Consider the following 26068-nt stretch of genomic DNA (forward strand, 5'->3'; position numbering starts at 1 on the left):
TAATTCTCATACTACATATTTATCTTTTTTCCACTACTTTGTATACTAATTTTTACCACTTTGTATACTAATTATCATACTACATATTTATCTTTTTACCACTTTGTATACTAATTTTTACCACTTTGTATACTAATTCTCATACTACATATTTATTTTCTAGCGGCCATACTTACTTTGTTTCACCATCTTGTTATCATATTTTACTTGAATTTTATACTAAACAGACCAAGGAGAATTGTATGTTATGCCTGAACTTAATATAATTTAATATTCTGATTCATGCATCTGGTTGGATGTCACGTTTTGCACTGCCAATACAGTCTTACAAAATTTAGTTTTATTGAATCCTTCAACCCTGTGTAGATTGTATTCTATTGATCATTATGGTTTTAAAGCAGATATATTCACTGGAAACACCCTTCAGTCTATCATTAATGACCTTCACTGAAATACATGTGTGTCAAGTTTTATAGGGTTAGATTCTTTTCAGTAGGTGGCTGTGATTTGATTTGAAATATATCAGGCAGTAAAAGTTCGAAGGAACCAGACACAAATAAGACTGATGAAATACCCGCAGTCATCACAAAAGCTTGAGAAACGTAAAGGCTATTGAAATTAGTGAAAGTAAAAGTTAAATTATAGAGTTAGGCTTCAGGATCGTCAGTTTAGCTGCAACGGGAAATGTGTGAAGTGAGTTAGTTTCACAGCTTGTATTTAACAACACTCTAATAATATGTCTTGTTAAAGGGTTTTCTCAAGTAAATCAACTCGCTTCTAAGAACTTTAATGAAAAAGAAGCAATTATTTATCGTTCTGGATACAACTGTGATAACAAAATGCGTAACAAAATCTTGTAGAAACATTTGCCGTGTTTTGAATATATTATTTTAAAATAAATGGATTGTGTGTTGTCCGTTTATTGTTGCAAGTCATCGCCAACAAGCCACAACTACCTACTCTATGACAATTTGTAATTTGGTGAACTAGCCAGGATTATACAGTGGTAAGTGTCGATGGACGACTGTTGAAGTAGGCCTATGTACACACAACTACAATGGTGGCTAACGCATTGTAGAAGTTATAATCACGCTTTATAACTATGCCGGATGATTTTGATACATGGACAAAAACTAGGGAGAGAGAGAAGAGCGTAGGCAGAGAAGAATTGAAGAAAGACTGAAAGAAGAAAATGAAAGAAAGAGTCTAGAAAGAGAGTCTAGAAATAGAGATAATAATGATACAAACTGAGAAAGAAGATAAAGAAAAGGATGGACTGGAAATAGAGAGAATAATAGTACAAACTGAAATTGCCAAGCTCATCCGACAGAAGGAAAAAGGACGAATAATGACATTATGGTCAGGACTAGCTAATCCAAACTGACCAAATATTGTGAGCAGAAAAACAACATGGATGCTTTCCTGGAAATATGTGAAATACTTGCCCAAAGTCAAACCTGAAACAAAGGTGTCTGGGCAGTCTAACTTATGCCACTGCTCATGGGAAATGGCATAGAAGCGTATGTGGAATATGGAAAGTTAAAAGTGGCCTTATTGAAACGTTATGAACGTACAGAGGAAAGTATTTTTGAAGTTCAGATTAGTCAAACCTAACATTGGAAATACTTTGTTTCAGTTTATGGCAAGTCTACGGCAACACTTTATAAGATAGATTGACATAGACAAGTGTGAAAATAGTTTTCAAGGACTATCAGATATGTTAGTAAGAGCGCTGTTCACTATCACTAGTATACCATTGTTCGTAAAGCAAGAGCACCAAAAGACGAGGACAAGAGGATCAAGCTAAAAGAACAGCATACAGAAACTCGTGGGAAGAGTATAATTGGCAAGTATAAGAATAACCAGATAAATCTGAAACCAGGCGTGGCTGACCAGAAACAGGATATCAGGAAAGATAAAAGGAACTATAAAGACAAAGGAGAAAAGAGATGTTATATCTGTTATAAAATAGGGCACACTGTAAAAGAGTATAAGTCTGTTACCAAGAAGCAACAGCAGAAATCTTAACATAAAACAACTGGAGTTACCTATAAAGACGGTATTGACAAGAAACAATAAAAGTGTGACTATCACAATAGGTACTGCTGCTATAATAAACGGAACAGAGACAAATCGTCAAATTCACTATGAAAAGGAAGAGATATTTCCATGATTAAACAGTGCACCAATGGATTAACAGAAAATGAATCAGTGGTATCAGCAGTTATTAAATCATGTGACAAACATCGAATGGTGCCAATAAATTACAACATGCCAGGAGTAAAGGCTATGTTGAGGATAAAAAATGAAGATTCTATGAAACACTAAGTGCAGCAATGCAATAGTGAAAGCTAGCCTAGAAGCTGATGACCAGATGACGGGTATGGTACATTTGTGTGTTCTGATTGATGGGACAGTGAGAAAGTTTTCTATAATAAGAATATAGGTGGACACTTAATACAACGTGGAAGATGTTGAGGCCATGCGAATAAAGACAGTCGTCTATTATTTGGTGATTGGAAATATGCAAGATAGTAGAGGTTTAGAAGAAACAGACACAAAAATTATGAAGCATTTGCATTCACCACAAAAGCTGAGGAAAGCAAAAGCAATTTGAGTTAATGAAAGTAAAACTGAAGTTAGACTGCGTGTAATGGACAATTTGTAAAGTGAGTTTCACAGCTTATATTCTAACAACAGAGTAGAGAAGAATAATTGGACTTGTGAAGTGTGTTCTAATGTAATTGAATCCGACTTTGTGAACTTTGACGAAAAAGAGACAATTATTTAAAGCTCTAAATACGGTTGTGATACCAATATTGTGATAAAATTTTGAGCATAGGTTTGACTTGTTTCGAATATATTATTTTAAACAAGTAGATTGTACGTTGTTTGTTTTTGTTAAAATATATCGTCAACAAGTCACTGACACCTACTTTAATGAATTTGTCCCTGTAAAAACGTTATAACGTAACTTCCCTTTTGCAACACTCATATGAAACACGGATTATTTTAAAATTTCTTCCTCACTGGCTACTTGTAAAAACGTCTATTAATTACAAGTTAGCTAATTCTCTTTATATTATGATTTTTCTACCTGGATTTATACCTTAAATAAATAGCTATTATTATGTTTAAATATGTATATGAATGGTCCTTATGATCATTTCACCAGATGCACTGTTTTTGCTTTTTCTTAGCTCTGATACTTCATTAACGTATGTCGTTTTCATGTTATCTTAACCTTTATAATTTTGGGACTTTCTCTAATAGTGATGTTTTATTGATCCCTTAACCAATCTCTTCATGCTTAACATACAATGAACATTGTATACGTCTTATGTAGATGAAAAGTATCTGTTTTTTATCACCTTATCGTTCATAGTGATAAAAAAATTACTTGTGATTTGATTCTTGGTCACTGGTATCACTTGTGACGAATTGGTAAGTCTAACAAAGCTTTACCTATTTTCTTCTCTTACCTTGACTGTAAGTGGCTTATTTTAGAATAGTACATTAAAAAAAAGGAAATTCATGTCTTCACGTGTTAGGTTTGTGTTGTTTCTCTAGTCGTTTATTTAATGTATACTAGTTTTGCTCTTTAACTGATTAAACCTCATTACTTTGCATCAGGATTTTTGTTATGACATCATGATGATATAGTTGGAACATTAGACAAGTGTTTCCCAAACTTCTCCAACTAGGGACTGGTTCATTTTGTAACTTTTCATGAGGTCTGGACTCCTCAAATACCTAATTAGATAATTCGCTAAGCTGTGGCTAGGTCTTAATATCAAGTTGAAAGCAATAATTTTATCAAAACACCATTGATTGTGAAATATACAGGTATTTTATAGTACTACTGCATAAAAGGAAATAAAATGAATTATATTTCATTGTACTTTAATCTTTATATTAACTGTATATTCATTAATGTTCTTTTAAGAAATAACTTACCTAATGAGAAGGATAATGCTATTTTTCATCATACAGTAACTTCAAACAAGGAGGAAATGAAGTCAGTTCATCCTCAAATCTGACTCGACATATAATCTGTTCCTGTACTTGTTTTGCTAAGAAAACGAATCTTGAAAAGCCTGATTCACATTTATAAGTCGTAACAAAAGACAAAAGAAATATCACTGTTTTTCTGATAAATTTGGATACTCACCACGACAGCTCAGCCAAAAATTAATTAACGAGACATGGCTAAAACGGCTTTTCAGTGCAACGTCACAGGACAGTTCAATAATAGAATCAATTTCTGATTCACTGAGTTGTGATCCTTCCTCATTTTCCGTGTCAACAGTAAAAGGTTTCCTGATCCACATTTTACTGCTGTCAATTGGAGGAAAATATTCCTTCAAGCATGATTTTAGCCCCAAAAGATGCTCTTTGATTGATAAGAAAATCTCACCTGTAATATTTTCTTTTTCTTCTTGGTTTTGTGATTCTGTTAAAGTAGAAAAAAACTTATAATTTCTCTTCTCAACTCAATGTACCTACAAGTTAATTTTTTTATATGCTGCTTCTATATTTTCCTGGACTTTAAAAATATTTATGTTAGAATGTAGTACATTTAGATTTAACACATTTAAAAAGCTAAAAATGTCACATAAATAGGTTACCTTAATTAACAAATGCAAATTATGAAATATATCTTTAAATTCAGATCTTGCTTCCTTTGCTTGTGGAGGATGTTGCTCCAAAAACAAAAAAAGCTTCGTTCTTCATTTCATTGAGTCTATTTAAGGTAGCCACTCAAATTCATAGTGTAACAAGAGATGCTTGTGTTCACTTTCTAATTATTTGCACAAAGCAGTAAAGATTCTGGAACTTAACGAACTGGATTTTATATAGTTTATGAATTTAACAGATAGTTGCATAGTTGAATTCAAAAATAGAGGAATTTTCTTCACAGCTAGCGCCTCTTTGTGAATGCTGCAATGCACCCATTTACAGTCTGGTGCTACTGCTTAGGGCCTTTGGGAAACTCCTGTATGGGAACCTACCATTGAGCGATCATCATCAGTACTCAATCCAACACATTTCTGCCCATTAAATACCATTTAGAATTATAAAATTATTTATTAAATTAAAAATTTCGTCAGCTGTTGTTTTTTGTTGGAAGTGTTTTACAAAATAATAAATCTTCACGAATTGTATCCTTATTATCATATCTTACAAAACACATTAAATTAGCATTATCTCATATATGTGCTTTCATCCACTTGTAATGAAAAAATTATTACAGTAACTCAACGTATAAGAGTTACTTCAATAATTTTCACCACATCCATAATTCTACCTTCAATGTATTATTAGAAAGGAACAGTAAATATAACTGATTTCTTGTTTTTTTTATCAACACGAGATTTAATTATTTTTACTGCAGGAGGTAGTAACATTTCATCTATAGTATGTAGATACCTTGTCTCGGCTATTAGTTTTGAAATTTCATATGAGGCCATAACCAAGTCTTCATTGGAAGATCTCATGGCAAAAATGTGCAAAATTATTTGTTTGGAGAAACTATCTCATTTTTCTTATTTATCAAAAAAAATCTATTTGCTTATTCGAATATTTTGGATGTCTATTATCCAAACGGCGTTTCAGTTTTGATGGTTTCATGGTCTTACTGAGAATGTTGAATAGCAAAGAACACATAGTGGCAAGTCGTAATTGCTACCACCAATGTGTCATGCATGTCTCGTAAGGCATTTGTTTATTTTGGAGAGGGGTTTTCTTCAAAAAGAATAACTTTAAAATTTTAGTTAGTAAACACTAAGTCACAAACAATTCTCTCTCTTCTCGGAACAAACTGACGCTTCTAGCACCGGCTGCTAGAACGTTCCTGCTTATTTGTTGCTATCTGATCAAACGTAATATTCAGGTCTCTCATGGCTGTCAATTTCAATTAATAGAGTAAGCAAATTTAACACATTTGGAATAAAATTTCTGAAACTTTGGTGATGAAGAACCAGTTAACTTAAAAATTAAATGGTACTTTTATGTGAGACAAAATTCCTTCTTTGATCTTACCTGCTTACATGTAGAGATCGGCTTGGACTCAGGAGAGAGACGTGTCAAGCTAACATTTAGTTTAAATTTACGGCACTTCACAAGAATCTCAAGATTATCAACACCGTAAAATTTAAGTGAGAACACTTTAATTCCCGAGGGACTGAAGGTATAAAGACAACCGTCAACTTGTAAATTCTGTAGTTTTATAACCATAAATAGAAACTTTCACTTTTCCTTCCTGTTATATTAGCTCAGTTGAAATACTGGGAAATTCAAGTTAGATTAAATGAAAATTTAAATTATAAATTATTTTAAAATATTAATTTTATTAGAATATATGTGTATTAACAGGGTTACATTCTTCTTTAATATACAACAAAGGCTTGGAAAAGGTTACAAAATGGCGGTTGGTAGTGAAAGAGTTAAAATTAATTTAATTTAGTTCTTATAATTATTTGCAGACCATCATTTTTCTTTCTGACCTGTAACAGACCACACTTTGGGGAATGCTCCTTTAGACAAAATAAATCTGGTTAATTCATGACAATATTTTGTCTATTATGCTAGACTTTCTTGAAGCACATTTATTCATGTTGTTTTTACTTGTGCAGCCTATATAACCTGCTACATTTGGTCTTGAAACATATTTGACAGTTTAAAATATTATTGCTTTTTGTCCATTTATTACCTTGTACTCATGAGCCTATTATGCCTTCTTTTTTATCTTGATAACCTGTTGGGATAATGTTTTCTTAGATAGCTTAGAAACATTCGTCTATTGGTTCCCAAAATTTACAATACAATTCTCAATGACCAAGGTTGAGAATGCTCTAGATTTCTTTTAAAAAACTCAAAAGCTAATTAAATCAAAATATTTATATACGTATCAATAACATGTTTCTATTGAATTAGACTGTAAAATAAAAATACAATAGTATATAATATCAAAGTCTACACTAATATTTCGGGATATAAAATAAATAATGGCTTCGTTGGTAAATGTTACGATCTTTTTAAGTACATTTTGATGATATAAAGCATTACAATAACTGAATTAAATTATTTAATTTGCAACAACTATGTGGTTCTAAAGGAAACCTGTATTGAGTCCATATGGAAAAAAAAGTTAACTTACCTATAGAATGGGTAGATGGTTAAGGCGCTTGACTCGTAATTCAATGGTCGCGGTTTCGAATCCACAATAAACATGCGTACCTTTTTCAGCTGCAGAGGCGTTATAATGTAACAGTCAATCTCACTACACGGTGGTAAAAGAGTAACCCAAGTAATTAGCAGTAGGTGGTGATAACTAGTTACCTTCTCTCTTGTCTTACGCTTCTAAACTAGGGCCGATTAAATTAGAGAGCTCTCTTATAACCTTTTGCGAAATTCAAAACAGTTTATAGACCGTGACGTATATCCAATTCTGCGTTGGTTCTTTCTTCTCTCCTAGTGTTTCTATCACAATTTCAGCTCTGTATTTTAGGTTCTCGTGTTCTTTGTCTAATCTTTCCGTATTTGAATATATGTATCAGTTTTTAGTTTACGATATGGATTACTTTTGTTATTGTGCATGGATATGCTAAAATATTTACTATTAATAAAATACGCATATAATTGACACATTTGTGGATAATAACAAAATAGATTTAAGTCCGCAGTTTATTCTATTATAAAGATACAGCTCTAACTAAGTGTTCTGCACACAGTTAATTTGTTTTACATGAGGCTAGGTTTGCATGTTCTGTTTCTGTAATCATTGTTGTAGAGAGGAAGTAACCATTATTATACCTTACATCACGTTCTTTACTATAACCATATGGCTATGAGCTATTCTAACATATGTTCATCATTACTTTATACTTGTATCAGAACAGAATAGCTTGTTTAGAGCTGTTTCAGTTACTAAACTAGTACCAAACAATAGGTTTAGTCACTTCCTTGACTCCAAACGTTTTCCAAGTTGGTTATTAACTTACTCCTCCATTTAGGTGAAATTTAGAAGAAATATTGCTTTGTATGTATGTAATGCATAGTATGATGTAAACTAGGAGTTTTATTGCAATGAGCATTTGTATGTATTTAAAAAGAAAACGAATAAATAAAGTAACTCTGTAAATAGCTTGTTACATAGAAAGGTCATAAAGTACTTTATAAGCCTATGAGTTTAGATCGAATATACTGGACACGAAAACATTTTGAATTTGTTTGTTTGAAATTATTTAAGGACAAAACTATACAACAGACTATCTATGCTCTGCCAATCACTGGTGTCGAAACCCGGTTTCTAATATTGTGAGTCCACAGAGATTCCGCTGTACCACTGGAGGCAATATGCTTCAATACTATAGAATTGTCACATGTGGTCCAAATTAGTTAATCGCGTTTATAGCACAAGCTTCGAAAAAGCTGATTCATTGAACTGGGCATTAAGAAATTGATGTTTATTGCTGTATTAAGACATTCTTATAGATTAAACCGTTTCGGACATATAATAGGCTGTCGTGGATAGCTTTTATGTTTTTCGTTTGTTACTGTTAGAGATAGAACTAATCCTGAGTATTATGGATTAAATCGGTGATCAGTTGCGCTACAGGTTCTTTTAATCCTCTTTTTCTAAGCGTTTTATCGGCGACAGGCAATTACTTTTTGACTGATAATGTTGATAGACTCTGATTACACCTTTTTAAAGGCTAGTAAAGAAAATCATCTTGTGCAATAATACTATATGAGCATTTTCTGTACTATTCTAAACGTCGCAAAAAGCATTACACAAGCTAAGACCTAATATCTGTAGCTGTAAAACTTTAATTATCACCTTACATAGGCAAATAACATATGGTGTGAACATTTTATTTTAATGTTTAAATATGTGTAGGCGTTTTTTTTATAGCAAAGCCACATGGGGCTTTCTACTCTGTCCACCAAGGGGAACAGGACCCCTGATTTTAGCATTGTAAACTGGAAGACTTATCGTTGTCCTAGAGAGGGCAATATGCAAATAAATACAATGTTATACAAGTAATATTCAATGTCTATTGAAGGAAAATAATGTGGTTGTTTTAAAACAATATAAAACTGATAGCTTTGAAAAACAAAATGCAATCAGAACATTTTAATAAGCTTTTCATAATATGAAAAATAAGTATGACCTATGCATTCCTGTCTCTTATTTTTAATTTTTAAAATGTGATATTTGTGATGTATGAGATTATGCGAATACGTGGTAGGAGAATAACCTAATGGATAGTTTTTAATTTGTACTTACGATGTGTTGATAATAAGATATTTTACCACATATGTATAAAAAATGGTACTCTTGATATTAACGGCACTCAAAATTTCTTTACACAAAGCTACGTACTGTAAATTAATTTATGGGATCCATTATTTTATAATTTTTATTTGGTATACTTTCGTGCACCAGCGATACTAAGTATTGAAGCATTTATACCCGATTCTATTTTATTATTCATCAGGATTTCTAACAACCTACCCTCAAATTGAAATTTTCTAAAGCAGAATTATAGTAAATTAATCTATGATACCTTGGGCGTAATCAAACACATCAATCAAAAGAGTTTGACATCCTGAGTCCAAAATTATAATTACATCTCAAATCTATCGAGAGATGATGGTACTGTGAGCTAAAAGTTTGAGCTTAAAAAATAACAACTAAAAGCCGTTCTATGAATTGCTATGATGCCGTTAAAAATATGAGTATATTATGTCCTTGTAACAATTAAAAGGAAAACTTAAAGTTTATTGCCATTTATTTAAGTGTTTGTAGCTTCCTTTGTATCAAAGGTGGACCGAATGAAAGAGAGGAACGTTTTCGGGTGTACGTGAATGTAAGCCGAAACAAACAACTCACTTTCATTTTGAAAAATGTTTTTTTTTTTTCACAAACTATAATTCATTACTCACATCTTTTCTCTTTTTTGTACAAAATTAAATTATTTTAATACATTCTTATTTACAGATTAGAGAAATGATACAAACAGACTGATCCTCCTTCTTATTTATTTCCTATTTTTATACGCTCAGTTGCTGCGGATATCTGTAATAAGACACTTGAACGGCTTGTACTAGTTTTCTGTAAACATCTAATTTCAAAATGGTAAGGCCAAAAACAGCTCTTTATATTATATCGACGTCCGCGAAAATACATCCAGTTGAAAGGTCATCAAATGTCCACAAGTGACAAATGTGTTTTGACTCTTTGTCATGTTTTTTACATCCTATGTTATCTAGACATAATTTAAGATGAAAGCAGTGAAAGTATATTCAATTATCTTGAATTTTACACACTTGGAAGTTTGACAATTTAGTAAGGTAGTTAACTTTTTGTTGCAAAAATAACAGTCTTTTGAAATTACATAAGGGCGTCCTTATATACGTATATATATTAGAGTTGAGAAACTACAAAACAGAAAGTTCTTTTGTTATATGTCACTTACTTAAGTTTATTAATTTTTTATATTTAAAATCGGCTGGTATGGATGGGAAAAGCACAATGTAGAGGAGCGAACAACGTTTTGACCTTCTTCGGTCATCGTCAGTTTCACAAAGAAAGAAAGGGTTATTGACCGATAGCTGACCTCGTGTTTAAAGGTGGTTGTGTAATTGAGTGTAGCAATGTAGAGGGCGTGCTTAGATATTGGATATATTTATTAATATAGGTATACAGATGTTTCTTTGTATTGGTTTATTTTGGGCTTGAGTGGTTGTATAATTAAGGCTTTTTTAATTTTGCTTTTGTTTATGTTTGTTTTTTGTTTAGTATTTGGGTGTTTTCTATGGTTATGTTGTGTTTATTTTATTTGCAGTGAAACGTGTGAAGGCGGTCTTTTATGATCTTTGAAACTGGTTTCCTTTTTTTTACTTGTTTTTCCAATACAGAAGTCGTGGCAGTTATCACATCGTATTTTATAAATAATGTTGGTGTTGTGTTTGTCAGTTTGTGCCTTACTTATGCAACAACTCAAGCCCAAAATAAATCAATACAAAGGAACAACTTTATAGTTATTTTAATAAATATATCCAACATCTAAACACGCCCTCTGCATTCCTACACTCAATTACACAAGCACCTTCAAACATTTGGTCAGCTGTCGGTCAGTAACCCTTTCTTTCTTTGTGAACCTGATGATGACCGAAGAAGGTCGAAACGTTGCTCGGTCTTCTACGTTGTGCTTTTCCCATCCATACCAGCCGTTTTTACATATATAATGTTTTCTACAAATAGATTTTATCGTCAGCACCGATTATCGTTAATTTTCTATATAAAACTTTATATATTTTATTTATGTTTTTTGTTTGTTTTTTTGAATTTTGCACAAAGCTACTCGAGGGCTATCTGTCCTAGCCGTCCTTAATTTAGCAGTGTAAGACTAAAGGGAAGGTAGCTACTCTTCACCACCTACCGCCAGCTCTTGGGCTACTCTTTTACTAACGAATAGCGGGATTGACCATAACTTTATAACGCCTCACACGGCTGAAAGGGCGAGCATGTATTTTGTGACGGGGATTCGAACTCGCGACCCTCAGATTACGAGTTAAGTGCCTTAACCACCTGGCCATACAAGGCCCCTTCGCACATATAAAAAGTTCCTACTTTCTAAGAATTTATGTTTTATCGAGAGTTGGTATGTGTACTTAAAAAATGAGGTTTAGAAAGTCATTACAACCATGTTAGTGAAACTTCTTTGTTTTTTTCATTGCATTGTCTTTCTACAATATTGTACATGTATAGACACATAGTGGTAAACTTACGAAAATCCGGGGTTCGATTCCCCAAAGTGGACAGAGCGTATGTAGCCTACTGTGTATATTTGCGCTAAAATAAACAAGTAAAATAATGTGTATACTATATATACTTTTAAATATTCAATCAAAACAGTCTTATAAAGATAAATGGAATTCTATATTACTTAATTTTTTAAGATATACCGAATGGTAAGTGATTTCTTTTAGACTAAAAGAAAACACACAGAAGATCTCATAAAGAGTATAACCCTGTCACTGAATTGCATATCTTATAACATGGAAAAGAGGTTCGAAAACAACAAACCCACAAAAGAAACAAACTATATGATAGTGGCTGAAGACAAAAAACAGAATATGACAGCGGTTGAATAAAAGAAATGTGATTTTACATTGGCTGAACATAATCATATTAAAAATCTAGGAATAGAATTGAAAAAAAATTATGAGATAAATTATTTTAATATAAAAAATGTAAATAGCATAGCAACATCCATGAGATAAGTGTAGAAATAACGAAATAATAATACCTGAAATTACCGAACATGGCTATAACAAATGGAATATATATATATATTTATTAACAAATTGACAACGAGACCAAATTCCTGAGAATAAGTGAGCTAAACCTCATAATTAAGAGTTAATTAGATGAAATATTCACAATAAAAAATTAACGAGGACTAATATTATGGGATTGACAAATAACATATTTAGTAAAAGTTATGTAAAAAGTCGAATAATTCCTAAAACTTATTACGGTTAGCAAAGGAGTTGGAAATTCAAAAAAATCAATAAAACTAGAAAATTGTAATTTAAGCTCAAATGTATTTAAATGAAAAGTGAGGAAGTGACAATATAAAAACATGTATCAGTAATTGTAGAAATGTTTGGAGCAATATTGTAATTAATAATAATAATAATAAATAATAATTTGCAATTCAGCAGAGTAACTAAACTGAAGCATACTCATAGTTTATATTTACACATTGTAATGAGAGTGTTATAACAGTGATTAGTGTTTAAAGTTCTATCAAACGTATAATGCTCTGTCTTTTATTAGCATAATCAAAGAAGAAAACCTCTAGCAGTTGGTGTGACTGCAATTTCTTAACGTAGCGTTTGCAAATCACATAGAATATTTAACTATAAAAATACGATATTTATTTTCAAAATCATAGCTCAGAACTATTTTTAGGACTTTTTTTCTGTAAAATCAAAAGTTGTAAAAGTAATTACGAAGCAAGAATCCATAAAATAACCTCTTATCTTCTCACTTGAGTAAGAATTTTTGAAACTTCATTCATTAGTTTTATGCTTTTGTTTTGTACCACACGAGAAGATACAGATTACAGCCAACTGTCTGTCTGCACGCTCTGTTCTCGTGAACGCTTAATCGTATAAGAGAAATATATATATAAGCAGTATTAATGCTTATGTTCAATAGTATTTTAAAAGGTAATTATTAATTTTTTGAAATTCGTATGTGCTGAGCGGTTAGTCTGAAAACAACTTATTAAAAACAAAAATGTTTCCTTTGTGAATTAATTTCACAAAGAAGAAAATAGAATTTTCTCCGTCAAATGATTGAAAAAAAATATTTAAAAAACAGGAAAAACCGCGTAAACGTGTTTCATTATATATTTGTTGTTGTTCGGTTTATATCTATATACAAATATATTTCACGTCAATAGTATGTATATAGATGATTTTCTTGTACCATGTTGAATATAGTGAACTGGTTTGAATTGAAAATATCACCTTTAACACTTCTTATAGAAATGACAACTACCGAAAGTTCTCATTTCTGTAGCTGTCTTTCCTTACTTTCAGAAAATGAGAAGGAACGGTGGCATCCAGTGGGAAAAAAACCCGACGGCTAGTTAGTTCAGCTGAGAGCTCCTATGTGCTAGATGCATCCATTACATCTAAAAACAAAGCTTTACAGAAGGACGGGGTAATATAAAGTTTAGACTAGAGAAACACATGATAAAAAGCACAGACTAATTTTAAAGACTACTTACGGTCCTCAGTTTTCCTCTGGTGAAATTTATTCCTTCACACTCACAGTAAGAATCATAAATTTTATTCAGAAAACATTGGAAAGGGCACAGTATGTTTCAAAAGAATATTACAGTACATTACATACGCAAATTTATTTTCTTAAAAACAAGCTTTGCTTTTATATTCTCTTTTCTTTCTCTTTCAGCAGTACGCAGTTGGTTGTTTGTGTAAAATATGTCAGAGCGCAGGACTTTGACAGATCAATGAGCTCGTTCCAGAATAGATGGCGCTTGCAATAGCTTCGTTTAAAAAAAGGCTCAAATATGCTGATAAAAAAATGGCGTAAATCAACTTAAGAACTATTTTTGAAATATGTTTTACGTTAAAACTTTGTGAATGAAACAGATTATTTCCAAAATGTTTCTTATAAAATGAGTTTCCTTTGAAGGTATAAAATATAACCATTTTAAATGTTGTTTTTTTGAAATAATCATTCTGTAATGCGGAAAAAAAACTACTAAAGGAATACATAACCACATGAAACAGACAAGTAGGCGAAATGTCACTTGCTAAGATGTATTATTACTATGATTAGCTCCCCTCCTACGTGGTCAGAACTGTGTCCTGGATGTTAGTAATACAACAAAAATATCCGAGAGAAAAAAAAAGGCTATCCTTGAAATGGAAATATCGCTCATGTATCATATCATAAATAATATCATGTAGTACGTTTTATAGAACTCTTTATATGTATATAGTAGGTGTATATCTTTCTGATGCATTGTTTCGCTTTTTGGAAATGCGTTCTTGGAAATTTTGAAACTTATCATTTGTTTATTGAAATTGAAAAATATTTCAACGATAAAAAAGTTTGCAAGATGTATCATATGAAAAATATTTTATCAGATTTTTTTCATTCTCTGAATAGACACAACTGAAAACACGACTACTCTCTTCACTGTATATTTAACTGGCTGAAAGTACCCATGTTTATTCTAAATAGTTTTTCTATAACTTTCATTTATTTAACATACTCTATATGTTTATCATATACAATTTTTTTTCTTGAAAAAGTCTGACACTAATTTTAGTTGATGCTTGTGCGTGGTGTTCTGTAAATGACTATTCAGTGTTGCTTAGGTTTTCTTTCTCTTCTTCTTTTATAGGAAAAAGTCTAACCATAACGATTACATTGAGCACCAGTCCTCCGCAGGTGGCATCTTATACAAAAGCGATTAAAGTGACGGTTGATGGGCCTCGAGAACCTCGAAGTAAGACACGTAAGTTTGTCTTAAGCGGTAAACGTAACAGCGATTTTCAATTCTAAATGAAGTTCACAATAAGAAAATAAGTGATATATTGTAACAAACATGTTATATAGATTATGCTTGTTTATTAAATGTCTATTTAATGATGTATGATTCGTTTAGTTATTCTGTAACAAAAACTAGCTCACATACTTTCATTCATGTTTCCATGAAAAGTTATTCTTGGATCTTAAATTACGCATAGTAAGGTGATATGTTATTTGTGGGTCACTTTTTGTAGTTTGGTTCATGAAAATAGCAAAGAAATACGTTAAAAGTTTGAAAATATAAACAAAATTGAAATAAACTTCTGTAGTCTGAATCTGTTTAAAAGTGTTTATCCAAAATTAGTGATATAAAACTGGGATTTTGCACCAGAGGTGTTTGGAAATTAAGCATATTCCCTTCGCCCAGTGGTGTAATGGTTATTAAAACGTGAGAAAAAAATGAAAGAAACTAAACACATACATATAATATATATATATATAAAATAAAAAGTATGTATGTATATATTCACATTAATAAATATATGTGTACACACACACATGCAGATTAACAATGTGTGGATGAAACTACTACTACTGATGACGACAGTGTTGAAGAGGTAATGCGTTGTTCGACAGTAGGAAGTGGAAATTGGTAGATCCAATGCCATAAAATTGAATGTGGGAGGAAATTGTAGTGCTCCGAGCAAAACTCGCTTTCACTGCGTGGACGCTAAAAAACTCTACTTGTTCGTTGCACAAGCTGAAATCTGAAACTAAAACTAAAAAAGAAAAATAACAAATATCTTTAGCTTCCAGAAAAATAGCACAAAAAATTGCCAAGATATAGAACTGTTAACATACAAGAGGAGCATATGCCTCTAAATTATTTGGAAAAAACTCATATTAACTGGATTCGAACCAGAGTGTAGAAACGAACAAATTATGTCAAGAGCCTCTTAGGTAGCAACACAAAAACTTCATTACAGAACATTACAAAATATACAAACAATACGAAGGATAGATAATCGAATGTGCCAGTCGAGTATGAATAAATGGATAAACATTCTACTAACCCTACTACTAAAAAAAAAGTACAACCCATACAGTATATAAAGAACAATGAAACTCGAGTTCTGATTTAGCAATGTATAACTAGAGAAAAGGCAACTAGTCATCAATACACACCGCCAAGGAATAATGAGATTGGCCGTCACATTATAACGCCCCCACGGCTTGAAAGGGCGAGCATATTTGGTGCGACGGGGATTCAAATCTGCGACCCTCGTATTACGAGTCGAGTACCTTAACCACCTGGACATGATTTAACTAGCTTATAATAAAAGTATTAATTAGGGTATTTATGTCTAATTTGTTTGTTTGTTTGTTTTGAATTTCACGCAAAGCTACATGAGGGATATTTGCGCTAACTGTCCTTAATTTAGCAGTGTAATACTAGAGAGAAAGCAACTTAATGGTATTGAGCGTAACTTTATAACGTCACGACGTCTGACAAGGCGAGCATATTTGATGCGAGGGAAATTCGAACCTGCGACCATTAAACTGTAAGTCGAGCGTCCTAACCACACGGCCACGCCAAGTTTTTATTTCACTCATTCATGAAATAAATGTGTCTCAATATACGAAGCTCTTCACCACGTGTAGGACTATACACATCAAGCAAAATAGATTATGTTCTGATACAAAATACCACACGTATCACATGAATGGAGTTTGCTTTGAAAAAAAGCTTTGTGTGTGTTTTCTTATAGCAAAGCCACTTCGGGCTATCTACTGAGTTTGAAAAACATTGTTACAACTAAGAACTGTAAACAGTTGTTACGTATTATAATTTATCCCAGACGATTCTTTGATTTGTTTGTTTTCGAATTTCGCGAAAAGCTACACGAGAGCTATCTGCGCTAGCCGTCCCTAATTTAGCTAGTCATCACCACCCACCGCCAACTCTTGGACTACTCTTTTACAATAAATAGTGGGATTTATTTCTCACATTATAACTCCCCCTTGGCTGTAAGGACGAGCATGTTTGGTGTAATCAAAAGACTTAATTTTGATGTGACGCACAGTTTTAGTCAACATACTACCACTTGTTACGCCATATTGTGATTTGGTAGAGAAAGGTCTGGAATATTGTGGACATCACAAGGATATCGAAATGCGTGAGTTAACGGTAAAGGAGTATATAATAAACTTATAGTACGGGTCCTTGGGTAATTCTAGCATCAAGTGAAAAGTGTTTGATAAGAAATTGTTAACACAGACTTTAGCAACTGGGTTCGTGAAAAATTTAAGACTCACGTTCTTACAGCGAGTGCACATTTACGAAAATAACAATTGTGACATGATTACAATAAAATAATGAAAAAAAAAACGTTTAATTTAACCTGTCTGACTGATTTGTGGTTTGTCTGTGTTTGCGAGACAGCGTTTTATATGTTTTTAGGATGTTGTGTTATAGATACAATAACATATTTGATGGCAACAATGTTTTTTAGGAGTTTACTTACATCAATAAGTAAACAGATGTGAAGCAAATCGCTATGGTTTGATATATTTTATCCTCTTTTGAGAACGAATGTTGAGATGTGATTTTTCACTGGGATGGATTTAGTAAACGCAAAGGAGAGAAATTAGGTAACTTGTAAAGTGAGAAATAAGAACGGCAAAGGTGTTTTAATCGAGAGAGTAAACCAGCTTCTGATTCGTTCTTTATCGAGGGCTGAATTTTTTAAATATTTGATATATATTTTGTCTCCTAACGTAGTAATTGGTCAGTTTATATCACATTAAAGATTTGATCGCAGGTTGATGTGGGGATTATAAGTCGCATAAGTGACTGGTGATTTTATGGTTATTATTTAGATTATCATTGTTATTGTAAATGTGTTTAGGCTTGGTTAGTGAGAGATATTTTAAAATACTAACGAAAGAGATTAGTTATTTCGCTGTGGATAACAACAGCAAGTTTTTAAATATTATGCCACTTCTTTCTACATGCAAAATTAAATTTACTTTACCATAGTGAAAATTAAGACTTTGCTTTGCCAGTTCTAACTGTTAATTCTTATGGAAATTCTGTGTTTTATTGTTAGAGTTGTTGCTTAGTGTTTTATTTTGTTTCTAATGGATTTAGAATGTCTCTGTTGTTCTATATATTACATGTAAGATTTTGGTTTCATAATTGTCTAAGTACTCAATTGAGTACATGTAAAATATACTAGGTAGAAAGAAGGTTTTCTAGTTTATTCTGAAATATCTTCCAGTCTACTATAGAAAAGTCAATGTATTGTATGGCCTGGAATACATCTGTTACAGATCATCTGTATAAATAAACCACTGGCCACATCCGGTATTTTTATGGACACGGAAGATTCAAATGCGATGAGAAAGAGTAACGGTTACTATTACTATGTCCAAGATATTTTGTTAATCGTTAACAGGAATGTCAGTGAAGGTGTTATTTTTAAAATGTTGTCATTCGTAAAGGACTGAAGAGCAATACTCTTATTTAGTTGAAATATTGAGTGTATGTTGCCTAGAATAATTACATGAGAATTTGAGTTTAATAATGACTGGATAAGGACAGTATAGTTTTAGATGAAAAATAAAATATCTAAAGGATAACGATTAAGAAATTTTGAAAATACGGATTTCATAGAGGAGATTCATTGGAATTAAGAGAAAATTGTGATATTTTCCCATCAGGAATAGCAATATACTGCCTGCCTGGATATTTAGTTTTGAACACTGTTTTGTAGTTAGGGATGGAAAAGATTAAGGAAGAACCCAGTAGAGTTTTATTAGTTATAGTTGACATTATCGTTCAAGTTTGTAATATTCTTGGGACAACGAGTCTAAAAATTGATCAGTAATATGTAGTCCTATGGTTGCTGGAAACCGTAATAACATCAGCGAGGAGGGAGGGGACAGAAATGGTTGAACTGGCTAGTAGAATATCATAGGTGACCACAATGTAGAATTTCAGCAATTGACACTGATTCACTATTGGTATTAACAGGAGATATTTGGGTCTTCTAAGGTTTCAGTAGCTGCAACATATAGTTCTGTAATAAGCTTGGTATATATTTGGCAGAAATGGAGTCTGCAGTGTGAGGAGCCTTGCTACGAGCATTTGAAACTTTTAAGCAGCAGGAAAATTGCTGCAGGAAGAGACTTGGATTCCTCCATAGTTTGGACATTTAATTACCTCCTGTCGTTTAAAACATTTCGATTCAAGGTGGTTTCCTGTACATAGGAATGACTTTATTCGCGTGGTGCAGCTCTTTTGGAGTAGCCTTATCTCTGAAACTTGCAGAACTGTAAAATTGCGATTGGTATGATATTGACATCTTCTAGGCTGCCAGCAACTACCAGGAAACCTTTTCTTCGTTTTTGATGATGATGCCAGTTTGACAGAATTATAGAGAATGATTATTATGAATGGGTTGAATTTGTCGGTCTTAAAGGACTTCATTATGGTTATCTTTTAGACTGCGAACATGTAATGAGATTTTGAAAAGTGAAATGTCCATGGGGATTTCGCTGATGACGACGCTGCACAAGACTGGGTAAGTAAACCTTTAGTCATACTTTCAAGGCAGAAATTGGGCAGGAGTTGAACAGCTTCGAGTACTCTTTGAGAAGAGTCTGTTTGATGAGAATGGTTTTCTTGGTAAGTAGTATACATTCAACTGGTTTGTAGAAGGAAACAAACTGTGTAATTCGGTAGTGATCTGTGTTTTTCATGAAATCTGGCCAGTGAGTGACTAGTGTAGTTCTTTGGTGAAATTTGGTTTGAGCAACTTACTATTTGGAGCTAGTGTTGGTCAATTATGGTACATTGTTGGCACATTTTTTTTACAGTTGGAAGATAACAAGGTGTTATTGTTAGTTGATAACGAGCAGCTAAGATCCACATCTGGATAAGATCTTCAAATGAAGTCAGACGTGTCATCAATAGGGGTTTGCATGGCCTTTACTTCTTGTTTTACAGTTATTGGTACCAGATCAAAGATCTGTGACACGTCCTTCAGGACGTTTTCTTTTCTATACTTATATCGGATCATCTTTGCTACATTCTAGACTAGATGTCGAGATAACGCATGATTCAAAAATATTTTACTTGCACAGGAAATTTATTAGAATGTAAGATTAACTTCCTTTTTACAGAAATCAACAGTCATACATTTGAACCTGTGGTGTATTTATGTGTATTTATGAAGCATTATTGAAGCGTAGCCGTATGTCAAAACTGGGTTAATGGAATTCGAAATTCGCAAAAAAACAAACAAACAAGTTGCACGAGAGTGGTAGGATTGAAATATGGAAGAATGGGACTGAAGCAAGAACTCCGAGTATGGGGTACAAAGAGTGGTGTCATGATAAATTTTACGATATTGAGCTGTGTCGTTGTATGTTTTGATACTTGTTTTGTTAGGTTGTAGAAGAAAGTAGTTCATATTGCACTGAAACTTGTGCATTCATTGTATTTAAGAACCGTTGGCAGACTTTGATGCAATATGTTTCCTTAAGTTTACTGGTTTTCCAATTGTGTGCAGACGTCTTCAATCAAGTATTGTCTTTATTCATTAACTTTGCCTTCACCAAGAATATAAATAAAGTTTATATAAATGTGATTGAACTTTTAATCTATAAAGAGTTGATCTCTAAATCATTTGTTTAAATGTTTTCTCAACCTTCATCTATGTTTTAATATATGTGTACGTACCCCAAATATTTGTATTGAATTTTAACCATACAAGTAGTCCTATAAGCCTAACGCTAGGTATTGTGCTGACCAAGGCAAATTTTCAGTCTGCTTCCCTTCCAATTTTATTTTACATGCACAGCAAAATATAGGATTATATATCATATTTCGTTTACGTATTTAAATTTATTTATTAATGCTTGAAGAAATGTTAAAGTAGTAATAAACATGTGCTCACCGTGTCAGCCAAAAGTTATCCGGTTTTTTTTTCATTGAGAAAAAGTTGAACACTGCTTGCTTCAAGTCTAATTTTACGCTTGGTGAAGATTGTTAATTGCAAAATCAATCTTCTTTGTGCCATAGTTGATTTCATTTAGATTTTGATTTCGGTTTGAAAAAGCCTCTTTTTCACTAGCAAAGTCACCATAATTTTAGTTACGATAATGATAATCTGTTGTTGCAAACGTATTTTAATGTATTTTACAGAGTGATTTTGTTTACTCTTCATAAAAGGGACTGTAATGTAACAAGTTAAGAATGCAGTACAGGTAACTGAGCAATAACTTGTATTCTTTTGAAATCCGGAGGTGTGGTTTAACAACTTCGTCAAAGCAATTTACCTCGAAATTTAACCGTGGACCACAACTTTCCTCTGCAAACAATGCTTGTTATATCGTAAATGATCCTGTTATTCTTGGGAAAAATCTTTTTCCAAATGATTTCTATTTCTTCTGCAAAAAATCTTCAATCCACCAAACCGTGTGAAAAGTTTTCATAAGTTCTCCACCGGTAAAGAAAATATTTTTTTACAAGATTCGAAACAATGCAACATATGTGAAAAATCAATATTTTGTTGTTGTATGTTGTTGAGGTTCATCTCATAGAGCAAATGAAGTCATACAACAAAACTATTCACACGTTGAAACTTATCGTCTTGGCAATGATTTAGAATATGAATTTGTTCTGCTGATTCTTGTGAAAAGATTGTCGTGTACAATGTAACCCAGAGTATCATTGGTCAGTCCCAGTTGATATTCAAGTGAAATATAGCCTGTATTTTATTTCTAATCTTGTTATTTCAATAACGTCTTGTAACAATACTTCTCAATTAACTGAAGATCCTGTTGTAATAATATTTCTCAATTAATTGAAGATCCTGTTGTAACAATAGTTCTTGATGAGAAGAAACAAATGAATATGCTCTGATTTATGTCAAATAATGCTACTGCGAGGCTGAAACAAGATATTCAGAAAATGTGTATTGCATTACACCCAAAACTCTTGGATTTATGTTTCTAATTCTTCATTGAATACCATGGTTTTATGTTATACGTTGACTTCATTGTGATACACTTGCCTCGTAAATAGTCCAGTAGAAGCAGCACTTTCTCAAGTCTACTCAGAATAAACTTATTGCTACTGGCACTGTTTGAGTCAGTCAGTGGGAGGGCTCCGAGAAAAAAAGAGTCGCTTATATTAAGAAATCGATGCAGAGATTTAATCGGTACGCTAGGCCGCTTATCAGAAGATTTAAAGTTCAAGACTGCAATATGTTCTCCATTTTCAGTTGTGAGGAGAGAAAGTTTAAAGTCATTTCTGCCACTAAATTCAAAGTAGGCATGGAAGTAACATATGTTGCTGACTGGATGTTTTCCAACCCCTTGATCATCAATTCTTAATTCAGGACTGCCATATCTAGCTTGGCCGTATAGCATATGTGTCACATAAGACACTGTACAGATTGTGAATATTAATTATCGTCGATATTTACCTGAACATTTTCACGTGGTGATGTTTCAGAAACTCTGACGAACCACATAATGGTTTCATGCTAATGTCTGAGGTAATACCAAACATACTTTTTGTTTATAGAAGCATTCTACAAAATATTAGTTTTCTTGGACTGCAGTTAAATCAGTTCGTTATGGGTGCATTTTCTTACTTAATGTTTATATACCTATTTTGTTTGCTATTCGTATAAGTTGTTTTTGCTTTTTTCCGGACAGAATCAAACATAAACAAGTATTCAAGAAATTTGAGGAAATTTCATTTTGAGGTTGTGAAGAGCTTGGTATTAGTTATACAGAAACTAAAAGTTTGAATTAAACGAGATCTTAATTAGAAAATAAGGTTTATAATCATCTTTGTTGTTGTGTTCATTTCTTGTTTTAGCAATAGTTGTTTTCCTGATCCTTCTCGTGACAGCTCCTTCACTTTCTTTTAATTTGACCAGAATGCCCTCTTGGTTTTCTAAATTTGCTCCTTTACCTTTTCATTAGAAAGGCAGTGCCTTCCAGTAGCCAGGTATCTTTTCAGTTCGTTGTTTAATCATTTTGAAAAATAACACTGTTTGAAAAGTAAGTTACAATTTCTTCAAACGTCTTTAAAGTATAAAAATAACACTATTCTTTCGAAATAACACACCGGTAATTCACAAGGAACTAGTTTTAAAATGTGTTTAAAATTTCTAGCAACCTTTTTTCGGAACATTTTATGTTCTACTCAGATCATAAAAATCAAGAAATGTGCACTCTATATTGAGGGAAGTTGAATGCCATTTTCCATTGGCTAACCATAGCAGACCACACGACTTGGAATAACAAAATAGAAGATGAATTATAAATGTACAACTATCTCATCAAGTTGATTCGCCAGAAAAATAATTTTTAATTTTGCATCCACGGTGTTTTATTATTCTAGGCATTTTCCTAATGAACTGTGTCCCAGTTTAAAGCTGTAGGACACATCCGTTAACGTTTAACGTTACCTGTGGATATAATACTGATAATGATTTTTGTTTGTACTCGCGAGTGCAGTTTTCTGATTATACAATTCACTTGAACATGAGGCTACCTCTTTTATTTTCTATTTCATATATATCTTGATGTGTCAACAACGTACAAGAACGAAAAATATTATTTCAGGTAATGATGATTAGTCACTGAAATCCAGAGAAAAAGTGTAGTAGATTTAATAACTGTTGCATCATAAAGGTAAAACAATGACGGTTTTAAAGACAATGGAAATTATCAATCCTAAGTCCACTAAAATGGCGAAGATTAGACAAATAAAACATGGCAAGAATAGACACATATTTTATTTTGTACATTGTAATTAATTATTTAATTAAATATATGAGTTCTCACACGGCCTGGTGGTTAGGGCTCTCAAATCGCAATGTGCAAGTCGAAGGACCAAATCTGATCACCTGCTCGGTTTTTCAGCAGTGGAGGCATTATAACGTGACGGTCAATCCCAATTTTCCTTGTTAAAGAGTAACTCAAGAGTTGACAATGGGTGGTGTTGACTAATTGTCTTCCCTATAGTTTGTCGCCTTAAAATTAGCATAGATAGCTCTCGAGTACTTTTGTGAGAAGTAAAACAAATGAAATTAATTTTATATATTGGTTAATCAATGATATCGACAGAACAATACACTGTACATGTTAAATCAATAGGATATTATGATCCAAAATGGTAACTTAATAAAACAAGTAGAAACTACGAAATAACATAAAAACAAAACGATAAATTTTCTCATGAAAACGTGAGAAATGAACGTGTTTGTGTTTTTCACTAAATAAATTAATGTACACTACTATTATGAAGGCTTAGTTTTGATTATGATTAGTTCCTCCATCGAAGTTGTAATGCACCTTATTAAACATATATAGGTAAAAAAAAAACACTTACAATATGATGTTGGTTTTATTAGCTTAACTATGTCTATTGATTTAGCAGCAAAGTGAAATTTTAAATTTATATGGCTAAAAAAGGATAATGTAATTTATTTTAAAATCCCAGCTCGAAAGTATTCTGTTACCTATTTAATCATTATAGCTCTAAAAATATTGTAGAAATACAAAGCGTGAAGTAAAGAGTTTTACGAAGGTAACACATTGTGTAGCTTTGTGCTTAACATTAAACCAATAAACCAATGACTCTCATCAGTAGAATCTCGACCTTCTTTCTCATTGTTATCCACTTACTTTATATATAACTGTCTCCTCTACAAGTCTTGGTTCAATTTTCATGTATACACATTTAAGCAGAAGAGTCTTATAGCTTGCAATAATGTTGTTCACGTAAACACAAACTGTTTAATCTTCTCACTCTTCAAGAATCACAGTTTTCTTCTCTCATTCAAAGTCTTAACAATATTTAGGTAAGAGTCATTGACAAAAATTTCTTACTAAAAATTGAAGATTATGAACATAAAGCCATTTTGAAGAAATTTTTATGATTCACAGTTAAAGGCGGGTTGCATCTGTTATAAGTATCTCTAAATTCTAGGAAATTCAAATTCAGTGCCTACCATGGCGAGGTTGTCAGGGCATTTGATTCGTAATATGAGGGTCGCGGGTTTGAATCCCTGTCCACCAAACATGCTCGCCCTTTCAACAATGAGTGTGTTATAATGTTTTAGTCAATCCCACTATTCGTTGAGAAAAGAGTAGCCCAAGAGTAGACAGTGGGTAGTGAGATAAGCTGCCTTCCGTCTAGTCTCAAACTGCTACATTAGGGAGGGCTATCTGCGCTAGCCCTTGGGTAACGTTTCGCAAAATTCAAAGGCAAACAAACAATAGTATCGAAAGCGTTATCTTGGCTTCTAGTGTTTGATGATAACTTGTTTCGTACAATGTAGACCCGGCATAGGAAGGTGGATTAAGGCGTCCGACTCGTAATCTGAGGGTCGCGGGTTCGAATCCCCGTCGCACCAAGCATACTCGCCCTTTCAGCCGTGGAGACGTTATAATGTGACAGTCAATCCCACTATTCGTTGGTAAAAGAGTAGCCCAAGAGTTGGCGGTGGGTGGTGATGACTAACTACCTTCCCTCTAGTCTTACACTGCTAAATTAGGGACGGGTAGCGCAGATAGCCCTTGAGTAGCTTTGCGCAAAATTCAAAAACAAGATCGGCCAGTCTTTGAACAACTCTACTATTAGCGTGAAAGCAAGGTTATGCTTATAATACTTTGAAACACAGATCCAATATGCAAAAGCCTGCTATGATTGGTTCCCGTTTGTTCGATATCTCCTACATTTCATATGGTGATTCACAACAACTGAAATAAATGAAGCTTCATCTTTGTAAGTAAATTTTAAATTTATGGAGGACTCGTTGATTATTTTTGACTCAAATAATACAATTATTAAGCTTCATACTTCAGAACATTTGACAAAGTGGGAAATATTTTCGTTTCAAAATGGGAGCGTTGATTGAGAAAATTACGAATACTATATCTATCATAATC

General features: G+C 32.7%; 1 protein-coding gene and 1 long non-coding RNA gene across 3 annotated transcripts in view; one reads left to right on the forward strand and one right to left on the reverse strand.

The window, feature by feature from the left end:
- Window positions 1-26068, forward strand: part of LOC143250645 (uncharacterized) — a 69876-nt gene that overhangs the window by 11899 nt on the left and 31909 nt on the right. The window contains exon 2 of one of the 2 annotated variants that reach the window (XM_076501511.1): window positions 14961-15065. In XM_076501511.1, coding sequence (XP_076357626.1) covers window positions 14961-15065 — 105 coding nt within the window. Of the gene's footprint in view, window positions 1-14960; window positions 15075-26068 lie in introns of both variants that reach the window. The other variant, XM_076501510.1, reaches the window with a different exon arrangement.
- Window positions 1-26068, reverse strand: part of LOC143250646 (uncharacterized) — a 101258-nt gene that overhangs the window by 7119 nt on the left and 68071 nt on the right. The window contains exon 2 of the long non-coding RNA XR_013028284.1: window positions 4172-4453. This is a non-coding gene — a long non-coding RNA (uncharacterized LOC143250646). The remainder of the gene's footprint in view (window positions 1-4171; window positions 4454-26068) is intronic.

This window comes from Tachypleus tridentatus, chromosome 5 (assembly GCF_004210375.1).
Source record: "Tachypleus tridentatus isolate NWPU-2018 chromosome 5, ASM421037v1, whole genome shotgun sequence".
In the NCBI taxonomy this organism is placed as follows: domain Eukaryota; kingdom Metazoa; phylum Arthropoda; class Merostomata; order Xiphosura; family Limulidae; genus Tachypleus; species Tachypleus tridentatus.